This window comes from Epinephelus fuscoguttatus, linkage group LG2, assembly GCF_011397635.1.
Source record: "Epinephelus fuscoguttatus linkage group LG2, E.fuscoguttatus.final_Chr_v1".
NCBI lineage: Eukaryota > Metazoa > Chordata > Actinopteri > Perciformes > Serranidae > Epinephelus > Epinephelus fuscoguttatus.
Genome location: NC_064753.1, coordinates 5,148,664 through 5,168,330, shown reverse-complemented (window position 1 = coordinate 5,168,330; position 19,667 = coordinate 5,148,664). Strand labels below are relative to the sequence as shown.

General features: G+C 39.8%; 1 protein-coding gene across 3 annotated transcripts in view; it reads right to left on the bottom strand.

The window, feature by feature from the left end:
* Nucleotides 1–6,450: 6,450 nt before the first annotated feature.
* LOC125904945 (SH3 and multiple ankyrin repeat domains protein 2-like) overlaps nt 6,451–19,667 on the bottom strand; it is a 465,143-nt gene continuing 451,926 nt past the window's right edge. For all 3 annotated transcript variants that reach the window (XM_049602644.1, XM_049602655.1, XM_049602662.1), the window contains one exon: nt 6,451–14,119. In XM_049602644.1, coding sequence (XP_049458601.1) covers nt 13,594–14,119 — 526 coding nt within the window. In that variant the 3' untranslated portion in view covers nt 6,451–13,593. The remainder of the gene's footprint in view (nt 14,120–19,667) is intronic.

Sequence of the window (19,667 nt, the reverse complement as noted above, 5' to 3'; positions counted from 1 at the left end):
ACACATCACCAACAGTCCGCTGAACAACGCAACGGATTGTGAATGAAATAAACTTAATAACAACATGACAGTCTTGCACGAAATATCATTAACGTTACTCTTTGTAGTCACGTAGGCATGTGAATTACAGCGTTTCATTGCAGAGAATGCATGTAACGGGTACACTTGCGCTGTTTCTCCACCATCTCGTTCAAATGAGCCAGGTGTAGGGGGCGGGTATTTATACGTCATGGCCTCAAGCTGAAAAAGACTTCCTGTTAGGAACCTCTCGACCATCCTAGCTCGTAGCTGCTTAAAGCAAAGACGGTGGATAAACTTTATAATTAATAATACTTTATCCACCGTCTTTGCTTTAAGCAGCTACGAGCTAGGATGGTCGAGACTTGGGACGCACCCACAGTGTTGTGATCAGAATCATTGCACAGACAAGACATTTGCTGCTGGACAGTGCTGCTGTGTGTTAACTATGTTCAGCAAACCAGCCAGCAAGAAGCAAAAAACCTTGCACAGTCTCTTCCAAACAAATCGTGTAAGTTGAGTAATGCTGTTGCATGTAGATAATGTTAGCTAAATGATGACTAATTAATAGATGCCAATATATCAAGTGAAGCTAGTTAACAAGAATAGGCTACTAATGTTATTGTTACCTATGTTAAATCCCTTGCTAGTTTCATGCTTTGAATAAACCCACTCCTCCTTAATTTCTGCGCAGAACTTGTGCTCACTAGGGATGGGTATCGTTAAGATTTTACTACTCTTATAGATACTGCTTATCAATGCGGTATTTTAACGATACTCTTATTGATACTTGTTGAGGAAGGAAAAAAAACAAATTAAGAGCATAAATTGCTTTATTTGCTCAATTCTCATTATACAACAAAATAGTTTTTTAACAAAACTTTTACTTTTTACAACTTGAAATGTAAAATACATAAAATAACAGTGTTGTCACGGTTCCAAAATTGGGACCCACGGTACGATACCAGTGAAAGTATCACGGTTCTGAGTAGTATTACAATACCACAGCAAAAATGAGGCAGATGTGCTTTGTGTCATTTATAAAAAGACTTATGACTTATTCATACTTCAAAAACAGCATCAATAAGTGATTAACATGGGGGGGATCAAAATAACATAAATAAATGAAATAAAAATCAACCAGCCACCTTCCTCCTCTGACAAGTAAAGAACAGTCCCTAAAGTGCGGTGAGGTTTGTGGACCGTTACCTGCCACAAAGAGTAATGTGAACGGCTCGTTTCTCCTCTGACACGTCACATACCTGTGTGCTGCCACGGCTCGGCTGTTCAGGTACTTCTGGACAGTCATGACATCAACAAAGAGGAAAATATTGGACCTGGAGCCAGGCTTCTCCGTCGCCGGTAAGCCGTTATCTTGCGCTGGAAACCCTATTTAGTAAATAGGGTTGCAAAATAGCTAATGGTTATTACCTCCACGTGTTGGCTGCTAGCATAATGTTACAAACCTGGACTGGACGTAAATGAACTAGCTGTGCTAGGGCCACACTTTTGACTGTTTGGCTCTCTCCGCCATCGTTATCTATCTAAAGGTAGGCTACGAGCTTGGGTTGGTGTATGCGCTGTCTTGTGTGTGTGTGTGTGTGTGTGTGTGTGTGTGTGTCACTGGAACAATGGCCCGCCCCCCTGCTCTCCACTTACACACAGCATGCAGCCCGGGTGAGCGAGACAGATCTCTCGTTTTCAGGGAGAATAGCAGAAAATTATGATACAGTGACGGATAATTGACGGAGTTGGTGAGATAAATGTGCAAGATAACGTTCATTCATTCATTCATTCATTCATCTTCTAACCGCTTCATCCTCTTGAGGGTCGCGGGGGGGCTGGAGCCTATCCCAGCTGACAGCGGGCGAGAGGCAGGGTACACCCTGTACAGGTCGCCAGACTATCGCAGGGCTGACACATAGAGACAAACAACCATTCACGCTCACATTCACACCTACGGACAATTTAGAGTTATCAATTAACCTAGTCCCCAATCTGCATGTCTTTGGACTGTGGGAGGAAGCCGGAGTGCCCGGAGAGAACCCACGCTGACACGGGGAGAACATGCAAACTCCGCACAGAAGGGCTCCCACGCCCGGGATCGAACCGGCAACCCTCTTGCTGTGAGGCGAGAGTGCTAACCACCACACCACCGCGCTGCCCAAGATAACGTTTATCTTGTAAAAAAACAAAAACAAACAAACAAACAAACAAACAAGGGGCGGCACGGCCTGTCCAGGGTGTACCCTGCCTCTCGCCCGATGTCAGCTGGGACAGGCTCCAGCCCCCCCGCGACCCTCAAGAGGATGAAGCGGTTAGAAGATGAATGAATGAATGAAAAACAAACAAGCAAACAAAAAAATGCGACTGCTCCAGTACCGATAGCAGAACCGTTAAGGTCAGAGCTTATCAATACTGCGGTCTTGAAGAATGGAGCCCCGGGGTTCGTTCAATACCCATAGAGTTCGGTACCCATCCCTAGTGCTCGCTATTGCTTTGCACATATTTTTTTATTTTTATTGCCACAATAGAAAGGGCAGGGTCAGGGAGGAGACAGTAGACCAGAGGCCAGCAAAGATGATCATGCAGGGTCTTCACAGCTGAGGAGAGAATATAACTGGCTGAGAGAAAATATCTAGTGCATAAAAGTGACTCTGCGATCAATTTCCACAGCTATGTCACCACTACTATTTTTAATCCTATTATAAATTTGGCTTTGCACATGTATTATCTATATTATTGCAATAGATAGAAGAGGGACAGGGAGAAACCAGGCAGGAATCAGGACAGGGACCTGACAGCAGCACCAATTATCAGCCCAAGGCTTCACAGGTAAGGAGAAATTATAACTGGCTAAGGAAATGTCTATAGGATAAGAGTGACTGTAAGATTAATTTTCACGGCTATTTCAGAACTACTCTTATTTATACTCTAAAATGTTTTTTGTCTGTATTGCACACAGAGAGAAGGCTTAAAAATATTTGATTAATTTTGCACATCTGTGCTGTCATATTTGACTAAAATGTAAAATACATCTTGATGTTGATATGTTTAGTGTTGTGTCGCTTTCTGTCTTTGTCCCCCTCACTTCTGAAATGATTGCTACGCCCCTGACTGTACCCCATACAAAAAAATCACTTCAAAAAATCCGAACTATCCCTTTAACTGGACATCAGTGATTGTTCAAGTGTTAAAAAGGGAAAATTGCTCACTAGTTATGTGTTACTTTAGTGCAGTGGAGTCGATGATGACGATGTCTCCTTTCTGAACACCTGTCTCAGCAGCAGCGCCTCCTCCTGCTTTATGCCTGGTAAATAATCCCAAATCTTCATTACAGAATAGTGCTTCTGTCTGTGTGAGATGAACACCAGACTGATCGGATCTTTGAGGCTGAACTCAATATGCAAGACTTAAAAAAAAATCCTGATAAGGCTATATTTGTATTATTCTGACAAAGATTTTACGTACTGAGCAGTATATTTCATAGTGGAAACAAACTTGCTCTGGTGGACAAACACTGACATTGTTTCTAAATCACCTCAATCACGTGTTCCTTCTGAAAAATCTTGTTACTCATCTGCCGACATATACTCTGATACTGATATGTCTGTGATAAGCTAATACATCATGCTGCAGTCAGGCTTTGCTGTACACACACTAATACCTGTAACTGAACTGGGAGGTGGTGCAGCATGCACAAAGTTGAGTGTGGCTCAAACCTGTTTCCTCTCTTCAGCTGCAATGACCAATGCTTAGATCTCACAGTAAAGGATCATATACAAACCATATTTACTGTATCTAAAAGCCAAACATTCCTAAAATATGGGTGTTTCCTGATCGGTCTCTGACTTCAGACTTTAACTCTGTCACAAATCTATATTACTTATTAACTGTACACAGTAAATAATATACACTCAGGTTTATACTATTATGTTTTCACAATTAAAATTAAAGAAACCACCATACTGAGCTAGGGCGGGTGTGGGAGCCCTTCTGTGCGGGCTTTGCATGTTCTCTCCGTATCAGCATGGGTTCTCTCCGGGTACTCCGGCTTCCTCCCACAGTCCAAAGACATGCAGATTGGGGATAGGTTAACTGATGACTCTAAATTGTCTGTAGGCCCGACCCTCATGTATGGAGACTGTTTTAGTTTTATTTGTCCAGGTTTTGAGATTTCTGTCTTAAGAATCTATAACTCCACTGCAATTAAATGAAGGTGAATGTATTATATATTTTGTTGTACTCAGTGTTAAAATATAGACACTACTTTCTACACAATAATAATCCCAATGGTTTTTGATACATTCTTTGATAAATTTATGAATCAAATTAGCATTAAATGATACATTAAAAACTGAGAATAAAAAATCATAAAATGATGTTGAAATCCGACAATTAACTATTCTGCTTACATGAGCACTTTAAATTAAAGAAAAAATTTTTTATTTCAAAATATGAGCGAGCTGTCTAAAAACGAAAGAGTCTGAACCACAGAGTAGAGCAGCAGCAGAAGCCCTGACTGGCCAGACTCAATGAACACTCTGTCAGTGTTCATTTTAAAGTAGCACACCATTAACCATGTATATAACTTAAAGCAAGAGACAAATGAACTGTGAGACTGAATGACAGAAAAAAATAATGAAAAAAAAGTAAAATTTTAAGCATGTAAGCATTTTATAAACTTGACAATTTTAGAACAAACTCATTAAGATACTTTAATTTTTCTTTATTTATACAGGGTAGGGTGGCTGGGCATGCATGTCCTTTTATGAATAAGAAAATAGTATTTTTAAGTGGTAGATTTAAGGATTTTATTAAACATTTAGTTTTATAATGCATCATTTAAATCCAATTTTAATACTTTCAATAGCTAATATTGCCCACAAATTAGCACAGAAGATCTATACAGTCAGCACAGTTTCAAGGTGGACACCCAAAATTTGTGTCACCAATTCAATATCTGTCCAAATGTCTCCCCTTCTGTTCCTGAGATATGACGGTGAATAATGCCCAGAAAAGGGTTTTTGCAGAACATTAAGATGTCACAGTGACCTTGACCTTTGACCACAAAATTCTAATCAGTTTATTCTTCAGTCCAAATGGACATTTGTGTCAAATTTGAAGAAATTGCCTTAAGGTGTTAAGATGAGATATTGTGTCATACTGACCTTGACCTTCGACCACCAAATTCTAATAATTTCATTTGTGAGTCCAAGTGGATGTTTGTGCCAAATTTTAGGAAACTCCCATGGGGTTGTTCTTGAGATATCATATTCACAAGAATGAGCTGGATGAGGTCAAGTGACCTTCACCTTTGATCACCAAAAACTTCCTTGAATCCAAGTGAACATTTTTACCAAATTTGAAGAGATTCCCTCAAGGTGTCCTTAAGATGTCATATTCACTAGGACAGAATGGGCAGAGAAACAGACAAAGGGATGTACGTATGTAATAGCCCAATAGCCCAATAAACATAATGCCACCAACCATGGCTATTTCCAACATGGAGGCACAAAAATACTATATTTTATATAAGCATAGTTAATGTCTATGATTATTCTGGTGGCGCACTAGAAGCTCCACATTTTCAACATTTCACTAAAATGTGGAAAAAAACAAAAAGCATTTATTTTAATTTCATACATTTTTTTTCAAAACCCCAAATGATGTCAAATTAACCCTTTACTCAGATACTCTTAGTTGGCTCTTCTTCGAGTGTCAACACACGGACCCACACATGCAGCTCCAACAGGCCTGCACTGTAAGGACGGACAGAGATACAACACTAGTGCAATATTATATTTATTTCTTACAGTGAATTTTGGTTGCCATACAAGAAGTCTCAAGGATTTGAGGGGGCAGGGGGGAGGAAGAGTGCAGTTACAGGAAAATTCTCTCTCTTTTCATTTCAGTAATTAGTTGACTCTAAGATGATTCAGTAGCACAAAATTACAGCAACGTAGAAAACATGAACACAAGTCTTTGCACATATTACTGAAAACATCTTAGCCTCTATGAAGACTTAATCAAAGAATAAAATCTATTAATGAGAAAAAACCAATTAATTATTAAGAAAGAAAAAAAAGGAAACAATTACCCAAATGTTGGACAATGATAAAGGTGGGAGCAGTGTTTTGAAGGGGAGTGGAAGTGGGTTAGTGAGCCATGCCTGTCCTAAACATGGCCTGGTGAAGCGCCACACCACGGTGATGCTCTTTTAAGATTTCTACTATATCTACTGAGCTCTACATTTTCACAGAGAAAACTGTTTAGTGACTATGTTGATCCACATCAAGGAATCAACAGCCACCACTAATCTTTTTGGTGGATTTATGTATGTTTACATATATATAGGTTTCATATAGTTTCTTACCAAGATGGCCTGCAGATATATATATATATATATATATATATATATATTTATTTATTTATTTATTTATTTTTTTAATTTACACATTTTGTTCTTTTTTACACACACTCTAGACTGAGGGGTTTCAGAAGATGAGGTCTGGCAGATGGTGGTCGTCAGAAGATACCTGGGTTTTGTGGTCAGTTGACTGGCCGAAGTCTACTGTAGCAGTAGAGAGTGTATCTACTTTAGGCAACACTTCATTAAAACACTGACAAAAGGTTGCGTCATGATATGTAACTTTAAAATGGGAAAATAAAACACAACCAAGGAGATTCATTCAGAATAAATATTGCTTCTTACATAACCCATAAGTCTAATAATATTCACGTTTTTATCTATATAGTATTTCGGTTTTTGGCAATCCACGTGTCAGTGTTAAACAGCTTTTGTTCAGATAACCTCTATAAAATTTCATATAACTCTATACAAATCTTTAAAAATACTGTGCTTTTCTCTACTCCCTCTGACACGTCGCTGTTTGCTTTAAAATAAGTTACATGTTCAAACAGGAACAGGATTATAGCAGCATTGTCCCGTGCCAGCCTCCACAGGGCTAATGTTCACAGAACACAGAGCTTGTGTATGTTTCATTTGTCTCCTCAAAAGCTGCACCTACATGAAGCTGCGGAGTGTGATATGAAACCAAATAAGGGTGTTCTAAAACGATATATATTTCAGACATTGGGTTACTGTCGAGCATGTGCTCTGAAAGAATCTACTTTGAGATAAAACAGAAGCTCCTTTTCGTTACAGAGCTATACAACCGACAGTGGTGCAGGTACAGTGGAGTGAGGGAGCTGTGAGCTATTTAAGGCATCCTCTGCAGGATGATGGGACGAGTGAGACCACTGCTGTGGTCATCAGGTCAGCTCTGGCAACTATAAATCAACCTTCATATAATTTCTTTTTTTTTTTTTTTTAACTCTAAACCTTTTTAATAGAGTTATACATATAATCAAATAGACATTTTTATCCGGTTAAACACTCTTATATACACGTTTCAACACATACTGTACTTCTACTTCTGACCAGCCTGTACTCATTGCTAGCAAACACACACACATTTCCAGCTTTATAAATGCTGATTTGAAATTGGACCCTTATAAAAACAGTTGTCTCTCCTGATGAAGCTGCAGTGAGACTGGATAAGAATATAGGACTTGGAGAAGCTTATCGTCCAGTGTAGTTAAAGAGACTGAAGTTCATCTGCAACAGATCAGAAATGGTTTCTATCCCTTTCTAATCTCACACAGGGCTCACACTGATGAACATCTGCCGGCTTTGTCAGGTTGTTCTCTGGTTATTTTTTGCACAGTGGTTAGAGGGCAGGACAAGGCATGTGGACTTACGTGAACACGTAATTCGACATAAAACCCTGAAGCCACAGAATCTCCATCTGCTCTAAAAGCCAACAGTTCAGCTGGATTTCATGTCATCTGGCTGAGGTTGCTCTACAAAGAATGAACCCACTGATACATTTCTAAGAAAAATCTGTGTAGGGGCTGCCAGTGTCAGTCTGCAACAACTTTGTTAATGCAGTGTTGTGTCTTCAGCCTTCTTCATGAGAAGAAAACATTCTTCTAAGGCCTTTTCCATCTGAAACAGTAGTTCCTCCTAGAACTCTGTGTTCCTCTGAACAGCTGATCCAGTTTGAGATGCTGTATGGTTCATGTGCGATCTGGTTGAAGCTGAGCTCAAATTAGCTTGATGCTTATCTCTTATTAAGACTCAATAAGAGATTAGCTTGATGCTTATCTCTTATTGAGTCTTAATTCTCACACTTTAAGAGTAATGTACAAAATGTTCAGGTAGTCAGTTAGCTATATAGAAAACACATCATTTTTCTAGTAAAATTGGAGCTCTTTAAATGCCAACCTATGAGTTTCAGTCCTCAGATTATAAGTTATAACTTATGTTATTTCAAATGGTTGAAAGCTAAAAAAGCCTCCAAAAGGATTTGACACTGGATTTAAAGTGAATAAGATGCTGTCAAATGACATTTTGGGAAATACGCTTCTTCAGTTTCTTGCTGAGTTTGATGACAAAATGATAAGGTGACTATGGAGCTAGGGCCAGGAGACAATTAGCTTAGCTTAACATAAAGATTGAAAACAGGTAAACCAGCTAAAGACCCAGGGCTCTATCTTACGGCGCAATGCAGCGCACAGCACAGCGTCACTCTCATCGCTAGTTGTCATTTACACAGCCAGCTCCCATGTTGTTTAAGTAGCAAATGTACTTGCAGCCATCTGTTTGTCCATGAGGGCTTAGGTCATAAAAAAGGGTGTGGGTAGGTGCATTATTGGTGGTTAGCTATTTTGAGGCAGCAGAAAGTGATTGCGCCATTGACCAACGAATACCTGGTCTTAAGTCAGAATGGTGCAATATTTTCTTGATATTTAAAGGGCACATTATTCAGATATCTGAATAAGGTGCAATATGGATGCACCTACAGAGGTAGGTTCACAATATGCATACACTCTGTTTGTTACACACACAGGGACATGCGAATGGAATGTGGGTAGGTGAAATAATACTTCATTAATAAGGAAAATATTAATGTTATTGTATAAAATGTGAACACAGCAGAGAGCAGAGCAAAGCTGCTGTCCAACTTGCCATTAAGAGAGGTGCTGTGCACATTTAGGCACAAGGAGCAGTGTAACTTGCTTGATTATTTCAGATGCTAAAAGTTTAGTTTTGTTACCTCTGTCAAGTTTATCACTACAGTTTTTAATTTTGCTGCTTTAATGTCCCATGATATTTGCTACAGTGACATTACTGCTCTTACTGCATTACTTTAAGCAGAAAACTGCTCATTTCTTAGTTTGTCAAATATATGTGCCCATGGGTGTGTAGGTCTTAAAATAAGGTGTAGTCTGGCGCATTGTTGGTGTATTGCTATTTTGAGGCAGCAGAAAACAACTGCGCCATTCACCAAAAAAACTTGGTCTCAAGTTAGAATGGTGTAGTATTTCCATGCTAAAGGGTACATTATTCAGATATAAGATGCACCTACATAGGCAGGTTGACTATGTGCATACACTCTGCTTGTTACATGCACAGGGACATACGGATGGAATGTGGGTGGGTGAATACATCATTGAGTAAAGTATTAATGACATTGTGTAAAATGCTGTTGTCTGACTCCCCATTAAGAGAGATGCTGTGCACATTAACACACAAGTTAAGTTCTGTTGCCTCTGTCAAGTTCCTCACTACAGTTTTTAGTTTTGCTGCTTAAATGTGCAATGATATTTGCTGCAGTGACATTACTGCTCTTACTCTCAGCAGAAAACTGCTTACTGCTCCAATTTGTCGAATCTGCCACATATTCACCAGTGCATCAGGTGCAGGCACACCTTGCTTTTTAAGTGAATGGGAGATGACACTCTGATTGGTTAAATTCATGTTAAGCCCAAAACACATCTATGATTAATTAAGGAACTACATACAACCCCTTTGCCCCTTGCGCCTTCATTTGCGCCCAGATTTTTGCGCTGTTTAGCTGGCAAAAGTGGTGGTTGGACATGCCTTAAATGCACTTTTGCCATACACTTCAGACAAGTGGTTCCAAACCTTTTCCTTTCAGGGATGACTTGTCAATCATTGAGTAAAGACCCATGACTAAGTGACATATTTTCTGGATATTTCATATATTTATTAAATACATACAATAATAGTACAACTGATAAACTGTATAATTAACCCAAAAAGCAATAACTGCAATAAGTTTGTGTAAAACGTGTGCTTTGGAGTAATTCTGAAAACATTTTTTCCTGTGAATATTAAATCATAGAATAGTTTTGATATTCTGTATTTTGTGATATTTTTCGTAACTTTTTATACAAAGTTTTGTCTGTATTACATGTTATTTTTTTAAAAAATGTTATTATTAAACATCATACATACTTAATTGGCATCTTTTTTGACAAATTTAGTGTTTTCCTCTCCCTGACGCCTGGCCATTGTTTTATTAGCTTTTTGGTTGTTTTAATTGTGTACTTTTCTGATGCAGGACAAGGCTGATTAGCAGAGAGTGAAGGCCCAGTGAGTATAGGCTGTGTTCAGATCTTCACCATGCATCCTGTGAGATTTATTTTTGAGTTCATACCTAAAGTAATAATACAAACTTTAGATTGGATTTAGATTAGATTTCATCGTAATGTAATCTAGTTTTCCTCACAGAATTGAATGAGATGCTGAGATATAGGCTAACTGTATATTTATAACAAAACTTTTCTTACACCCCTTAAAATCACAAAGGCTTTGTGAGCCTCTGTGAAGCTTTCACAACCCCTTGTTGGGGTCAGGATCCCAGGTTGGACCCAGTGCTTTAAACCATGTGCTATAGATAATTTATTTAGGGCCCCATCAGTCCACAGTCATGCTAACAGCTCTATGAATTTATACTAGTCACAGCTGTATTTTGAACTAAATGCAAATATCAGCATGCTAACATGCTCACAATAATAATGGGACGCATATCTAAGTTCCCAGGGTCCTATGTTCCCCAGCTTTATATCCTCTTAATGTGTCACAAGACCTTTCAAAGAGTTTTATTTTCTCAGCAATGCATATTTCTCTGTCATATGCTGAAACCACTCACTTACAGCTTAAAACCTACTTATGATATGCTCCTTGAAACCTATGCCTTCAAATTTGCCCGCAAGACAATTTTCCTGACTTTAGACATTTATGTCCACAGTAGCTGCACTGATGATCACCAGTCAAATTGCATTTGAAATGTCCACCTCCCTTCATTTGTTTGCAGTTTGGAACTGTGAAGACAGCCTGTACCACTCTCTTACAATGTTTATATACATACATACATACATACACACACACACACACACACACACACACACACATGTATACACATATATACATTATATATATATATAATGTGTGTGTGTGTGTGTGTGTGTGTGTGTGTATTGCTTAGTTTATATCAAGAGCATAGGAACCTGGGAACATGGGGATGACCACATAACAATGCTAATATGCTGATTTACCAGTTTAGCTTAATATGTTAGCAAGCTACCAAGCACCTGTTGTCCTAGTCTTTGTGGTGTGTCTTGCACTGTTGACACTTGTCAGCCTTTGTCTGCTTTCTTTTTAACCAATTCAGCAAGTTGAATTGACGTTGGTGACTGTGGAGCCTGTTGACGAATGAAATCACTCTGATTGGCAGTTCAGCTCAGCACACGAGAAGAGAAACGAAGTGAGGAAAGTAATAAAGAGCTAAAGTCAAGAGGAAGTGAGATCAAAACAAACTTGTAAGATCATTTTCTTTAACCATTGTTTTATGTTATTGTTCACTGGTGCACAGTAAATATGCTCTGTTCTTTCAACATTGGATTGTGTTGTGAATTTGGTAACTGGCTAACAAGCATCAAGATGGTCTTCCTATTTCCCTTTTTGAATGATAAATATCGACTACCACTGTCTGCTGGTGTGGAGAGTTATTTCCTCTTATGTGGGTGCAGAGCGTACATAATGGCTAGCTGTCGGCTGTAGTCTTTGCAGTGTGTTCATGTGCAACTTCTCAGTCAAGACACAGGTGACGTGAGGCGACACAACAGTCAGCTGTTGTCGCCGCTGGTTTTTTGATGTCGGTTTAGTGTCTCTGGACCTTTAGGTTATCTTCACCCAGCTCGAGCTTCTCATCTGACTCACAGCAAGAAAGCAAATAAGTGTATTTCCCAAAATTTCAAACTATTCCTTTAAACATGAACCTTGGGACACTCTCTAATAAACCTCAACTTCTACCACATACTCACAGGGTGTTTATACATTAGCATTTTCTGTGGGGCCATATGAACACAAAGTGTTGACCTGCTAATAGTGAAGTGGAAGGAGATTTGACAGAATGAAGAAAGTAAAGTATAGAAGTAAAGAACAGCTCTAGTTTCCCTATACTGTGGCCTATAGCAGATCCATAAAAATAGCTTAACTGACCTTAATGACATTTTGGATCAACCACTGACACGCACGCGCGCGCACACACACACACACACACACACACACACACACACACACACATACATACAAACTAGAGGGAAAAGCCAAGAGGGACAAGGACGGCCTTTGCAGACAGACAAGCTGGTAAAAGCCATTTCAAGGTGAGAATTTTTTTAGTCCAACATTTGTCTGTCCATCTTGTACCTCATGTCCTCTCCTCGGTTTCCCTTGTATGGTGCGGTGGACACCGGGTAGGTGTAGACTGGCGAGGGGCCCTGGGCCCCTGCTACAGCAGAGCTCCTCCTCTGGTGACCACGTCTCTCCACGCTTTGCTCTCTCAGGAGAAAAAGGCCATCGCAGTAACAGTGTGTGTATACATGCTTAGGGTGTGTATGTCTGTGAAGAGTGTTTCACCTCATTTGTCAGTGTGTGGCACTGTGCATAAAGTGTGTGTGTGTATGTGTGTGTGTGTGTGTGTGTGTGCATGGACATGATATATGGTTTAGTATTTATTTAAACATGTTAGCTAATGTTCTTATTTTGACACAAACAGGTGAAAAGCAAAAAAATGGAGTCTATCTCAAATTTTTCTCTACAACCTTAGATGCACCCAGAAATATAACTCCGGTAGGACTCTAGTGAAGAAATATTATTCTCTGAACAAACTCTAGCAAAGATAGAAAAGGAGCAACGACCAGCTCAGCTGGTTTTTCATGCACCCACACCAGGGTGTATGGAAAAAGTCTTTAGTATTCCAAAGCAGTTGGGTGAGCACAAGTCTTTATGTGAAATAACTTCCAGGAGAGTATTTTTTCCAGTGTTTGAATACACACTATTCCAGAGTTTTTTCACTTCTGGTCACCCCTTCATACTGGCCTCCTCTGCTTTCGCTCTCCTTGATGTGACATAGCAGCTATTCTCTCTCCCCCTGCATTTCCGCCCGACATTCCATGATCCCCTGATGCTCAGGGCAGTGGTAAGGAAGAAGAGGGCGGACAAGACCGGAGCACTGAGATGAGGGCGACAGAGGATGAGAGAGGACAAAAACAGCAAGAGGCAGCATCAGCTTGGACAAAACTTCTACCCAGTTCAACGACTTGAGATTATGTCTGATGAAGAGATTGGTAAAAGTGATCGGTAACACCTCCCTCTCCTCGGCCCTGACTCCGAATGTTGCCACCCCATCTCCTCAGGGCTTATCTGTCCTGCAGCAGCTTGAGGGCCCTCTCGATGTTCATGCGATGGCCCACCCTCGTCACGCCCAGGTCTATCAGGTCCTCTTTTTGCAGCGAGGGAAGGTGGGCGCCCTCGATCTCATTGTCCAGGAAGGCGTCCCTGTGCTCGCCCAGGTTGAGGCTCTCCAGCCAGTCTGCCACATCGTGCTTGCTCCAAAGCTCCATGGGTTTGGAGGCAAAGGGCTTGCCTGAGGCTGCCACCGCCTGCATCAGTGTGAGTGGCGATGGGGAGCGCGAGCTCCCACTGCCGCCACACGAGGAACTCAGGCTGTAACCGCCACCACTGCCCATGGGCGGAGTGGGCAGGCCGAAGACATCTGTGAGGGTGGGGGACACAGAGGGCGGCAGGGAGGAGCAGGGGGTGAGGGAGGAGCCGGAGTCTGGCGGGCTGCAGGGGTTCGTCTGGGATGGGAGGCTGCTGGGAGGGGTGGAGGTAAGGGCAGCAACTGCAGCGTTGTTACGCATTCCTGAGTCGTCTGTGGGAGGCCTGAGAGAGAAGAGAGGAGGTGACAGGTTAGTCAGGGTCAAACAGAGCAACGGATGATAGACAACCAAATATAATATTAAAAAGTTAACAGCAAACACTGAAATCAGCGTTCCCACACATTTTCTTGGACAAAATTTCCAAACTTTTCCATGATTTTTAAGGCACCCATAATAAAGATTTTTTTTCCTGCCCCACCTTGACATTTTCCAACATCAGATTCAAAATCAATTCAACCATAATTTCAGCTAGGGGGCATACCTGAAGGGAAAGACGAACCCAGGCAGAAAATGATAAAACATATGCAATGGTAAACCAAACACTGTCAAGCATTGATGCATGTTAAAGCTACGTCAAGTCGACAGCTGCAGAAAATGAATTTGCCGTTATGTTACATTATGTAAAGGTTATCTACGGAAAATTACTGTAGCAATTTTATTATATTCAACAAAATTCCAAAACTTTTCCAGAAATTTCAGTGATTTTGACTTATTCCACAATTTTTCCTAGCCTGGAAAATGTGATTATGAAATTCCATGACCTTTCCATGTTTTCCATGACTGTAGGAACCCTGTGGGGAACTGCACAATGAGGCGATAATTCTGTGTGGTTTTGTCACTACTGGTGACCCTTTGCATATTACATGTCATTTCATCCATTGTGCAGCCATATAAAAATACTGATAAGAACAGACTCAAAGTTAGAATGGTGCAGGAGTGGATGAGGGAGTTCAAAGGAATATTAAAAAAGTGAACTTGTTTATTTATACTCATTTTCTATCTTATATTGGTCTTAAAAATGCACACCTAATTAGGAGACAAACAGGAGGCAAACACAGAAAATTTTCCCCTTAAATTTTATGCAACAACAATTTTTACAACAGAATGTTAATTAAACTAAAACTACACATGTTCATCATGCCATTGCTGGAAGGATTTAAAAAAATGTAATGCTGCAAGATAAACAGTAGATGGCATCATATGAACAACCTTTACCAAATCTACAGCAGCTGATTTAGAGGATGCATGTTAAAGCAGGCCAAAGCCTTTAAAGTTTTAATCTCCATCCAAACATTTTAGTTACAGCGGTGTTACTTTTTTGGGGGGCTGTTCTCTAATTCTGATTTTTAGATTTAGGTATTTACTATGAGCTTGTCAGGTCTACGTTAGCAGTGATTTTTATTGACCAATGTTTCTCCATTCACAGTTTGATGTTACACATTTATTTTAAATGTAATATCATTCCATCAAAGGGATAGTTCATATTTTTTGCAGGTGGTGTTGTATGGGATACTTCTCTATACTAAGTATACATACATACAGTACATACAGTAGATGTCAGTTGTCACACCCCATGACTGAAGGAGCAGACAGGAATCTGACATGAAGCTAGGGGGTCAGCAACAAAAAGTATTTTAGCCACCTACAAAAATCAATATCAGTTTAAGTGTGCACTATATTGAGAGTATTTTCAGTGGCTTCCAACGGACAATGAAGCTGTTGTATAGCTCTCCTCAAAGCCAGACTTGTTTGAGATAAATAGTGATTTAAGATTGCTGAAGACGGGAGCTGCCTGTCTACTGTTGCCTCAATCAGTTAGTTTGTGTTATTGTGTAACTTTGCTGTTTAAAAGGGTGTGTTTGGATTCACACTATAACACAAGCTAACTAAATAATTGACACAGTGGTAGACCAGCAGCTCAGCTGTTCAGTGAGCTAAAATTACTGTTTTTGTCAATGGAGTCCGGTGGCTTTGGCGAGAGCATAGATGGGGAAGCTGTCGCAAGAGCCTGTCTGATGAAAAAGTAAAGCAGTAAAAATACTCACAATATAACAAACTCTTTAACAGATAATGATTTTTTTAGCTGGATTTTTTTTTTTTTTTTCAGTGGCTAAAATACATGTTTTTTTCTGACCCCCGTCCACAGCAGTACATCGCTTAGCTTCCATGTCGGACTCCAGCCTGCTTCTACAAACTGGGGGTGTGCCGACTCTACTGTAGGTAATATACTGACTATGGATAACTACCTCATATAACCCCACTTAAAAAAAATCTGAACTATCCCTTTAAAGCAAAATTTGTGATTCAACAAAAGGGGTCATTCCACCCCCAAAACTCCCAGAGTAATTAACTTAATGTTCGTATTTTAACATAAATAAACCCTAGACAAAGTTGACACACATTATATATGATCTATCTGTATGATATATTAAGTTAAGTTAACTGACAAACTAAAGGGAATTTAAAATTGTGTGTTTTATAAATTTCCCATGTGGCCTTTAACATAATAATGAAGTGAACTGAGACTAACATACATCTCTTTTTGATGTTCTAAATGCTAACTTAATTTATATTTTTCTGTTGATTTAATTACAGTTAAGTACATGTTTCTCTGTAGATAACAGTAATATTATTTCTAGGTTATTCACTGCATTAACAGAAAATGTAATCAGATCATTAAAACACTATGATTAAAACAATTTCACCCCACTCACATGGATGCTCAATTCAAGGACTTCAGAGATCGATATCATTTGATGAAATCTAATGGAGTGTCTCATGATATTGGTCAGAATTTTGGATTATATTTTAGTCTTTAAGTTATCAAGGTCAATACAACACACAAAGCAGGCATGTAGATCCTTGATCAGTTAAAGCTCTCACAGCCCTTTTCCCCTCAAATGTGCAACATCTAAAGGATTTTCCCACCTCGTAGTTGTTAATGTTTTTAATGGTTAATTACATTCATGTGAAATGATTACTGTAGCAGCTGCAACAAAGAGTTAGTGCGGGCCTCCAGTTACAGAAAAAGACTGTGCATGCTGAGTGTACTCCAGCCAGAGGGAAGCCTGCAGCGTTCAGTCCACCCACTGGCTCCTAATGGATGGATGTATACAACAACACGGGGAGGGAGGGGAAGGTTAGCCACTCTACCCGTTTTATAGCCCTATATGAGGGGAAACTTTTTTTTACATTACAATTGTTAATTTAGCATTTTTGAATGAGAGCACCGCTTATAAGGGATCCTTTTTTTGTATTATTTTATCAACATAAACAATAGATCTGCTGTTTTTAAATTAGTAAATTGTATGTGTGTAGTTTTTTATTATATCATACACTGACATCTATTGCACGTCTGTCCGTCCTGGAAGAGGGATCCCTCCTCAGTTGCTCTTCCTGAGGTTTCTACCGTTTTTTTCCCCCCATTTTTTGGGGAGTTTTTCCTTATCCACTGTGAGGGTCCAAAGGACAGAGGGATGTCGTATGCTGTAAAGCCCTGTGAGGCAAATTGTGATTTGTGATATTGGGCTTTATAAATAAAATTGATTGACTGAAATTGATTGATTCCAGTCTATAGTCTACATTAGTCCCCCCCCCCCCTCTGTTTTCAGATAGTTTTATCTCATCTGGAGGTTTAGAGGAAGAATTTTCTTTTTATTAGAGCTCAATGGCTACATTTACATATGTTCTCATATTCCACTATTATTCCGAGTATGAAAATATTCTTAATTTGATACAGGTCATGTAACCAGCATATTTAGTTTACCTATTGCAAATCAGGCCCTTTTCTGGACCTAGCATTTTTAGAATAAGACATATGGGAAGTGCTGATATCATTCGTGTTTTAATAGCATTCTTTGGGCATGTATACAGCACATTTAGAATACGCACTTCAACTGGGGTTTTTACCACAGCTCACAACACACGGCCTCTTGTCTGTTTAGTCAGTTCTGTGTATTGTCATGCATACAATGTAGACAAACCAGCTTGCTGACAATTTGCAAGGCTGATGTGGTGATACATGCCCAAAAGAAAAAACAAACATTTCTGCTTGGATGGAGAGACACACCGACTTTTAAACATTATGAAAAACTTGGATATCAACCGCTTATTGAATATGTGCAAATGTTGCAGTGCCGACCTTTTCAAGACGGTGGCGGACTAAATGAAAGACAGAGGCTGTGGTCACACAGTCCAATAAGTCCACCACTAGTAGGAAACTTTAAAAAAAAAATATATATTTTGATGGGCGGCACGGTGGTGTGGTGGTTAGCACTCTCGCCTCACAGCAATAGGGTTGCCGGTTCGATCCCGGGCGTGGGAGCCCTTCTGTGCGGAGTTTGCATGTTCTCCCCGTGTCCGCGTGGGTTCTCTCCGGGCACTCCGGCTTCCTCCCACAGTCCAAAGACATGCAGATTGGGGACTAGGTTAATTGATAACTCTAAATTGTCCGTAGGTGTGAATGTGAGCATGAATGGTTGTTTGTCTCTGTGTGTCAGCCCTGTGATAGTCTGGCGACCTGTCCAGGGTGTACCCTGCCTCTCGCCCGATGTAGCTGGGATAGGCTCCAGCCCCCCCACGACCCTCAAGAGGATGAAGCGGTTAGAAGATGAATGAATATATATTTTGATGCGAAGCGTCAAAGCGGCTCCAGCCATTCCACTGCGAATTTTAACATGATAGCCTAGTAGAAATATGTCTTTGTCATAATAAGAGCAAAAACCAGAATAGTTTTTACGCAAGTAAGTGTGCTCACTGACAAATGTAACCTGTTATGAGAGGTCACAAGCAGACACTGTTTCATTTCAAATGAAAAGTCCTGTTTTCTTACTGTCAGAAATCATTTTAAAACCAAAAACCAAAACCAGGATACAAGTATTGTTTGTGAATTGAGTGGCTAATATATCTGATTCCTCTAGTGTTGTTAAAAAAATAATAATAAAAAAGACAATAAATATACATTAGTGAGCCCCACTGTTGCACTGGGTGACATATCTTTACTATGAACACATACTGTTCATTTATTTTGACTGAATCCCACATACACCATCCTGCTGCCACAAACACTCACTGGAACATCAAGTTTGGATTAACCCACTGCTGAAAATAGTCCAGAACAATGCACTATTTCCTTCTGTTTGATGGATAAAAACTACAGTACTCAGCTGTTTTGGGAAATTACTGAGACTTTTTTTTTTAGATTGAATTATATATTCAAAAAGTATTGAGAGACAGACTCACACATTGTTGGTTTTGGTGTTTTCATGGGGTATATTGACAATAACAACATTATAAACTATCAACAGATGTATCCAAGCTAGACATGTTAAACTGCTTATAGGGTTAAACATCAAAGTTGATGAATATGAAGTGTTCCACTAAAAATATATATTCAGAGATCATATAACTCATTGCTGTAAATTTGCAGCAGAAATTAGACAATTATAAAGACAAGAACAAGCCTAAACGAGATGAGAAACAAGTCTAACCATGACATGCAAAAACACAGAACCCCGTGTGTATCTTGTGTGTGAGTAAGAGACATCGCCCTCATATCACCTGCTGGCCTAGATGGAGGGATGTGACGGATGTGCTGATATTTGGAGCAGTTACACACAGGGATAACCCCCAACACAACACACACACACAGCAACCCATGCAGAATGATCACATCTTCCATCAGCTTCCCCAAAGGATTTTCTGCTGAGTGACTCTCCTAATAAATTGATTGGATTGTCAACAAAAGAATTTTGCTAACATCAACTAATATC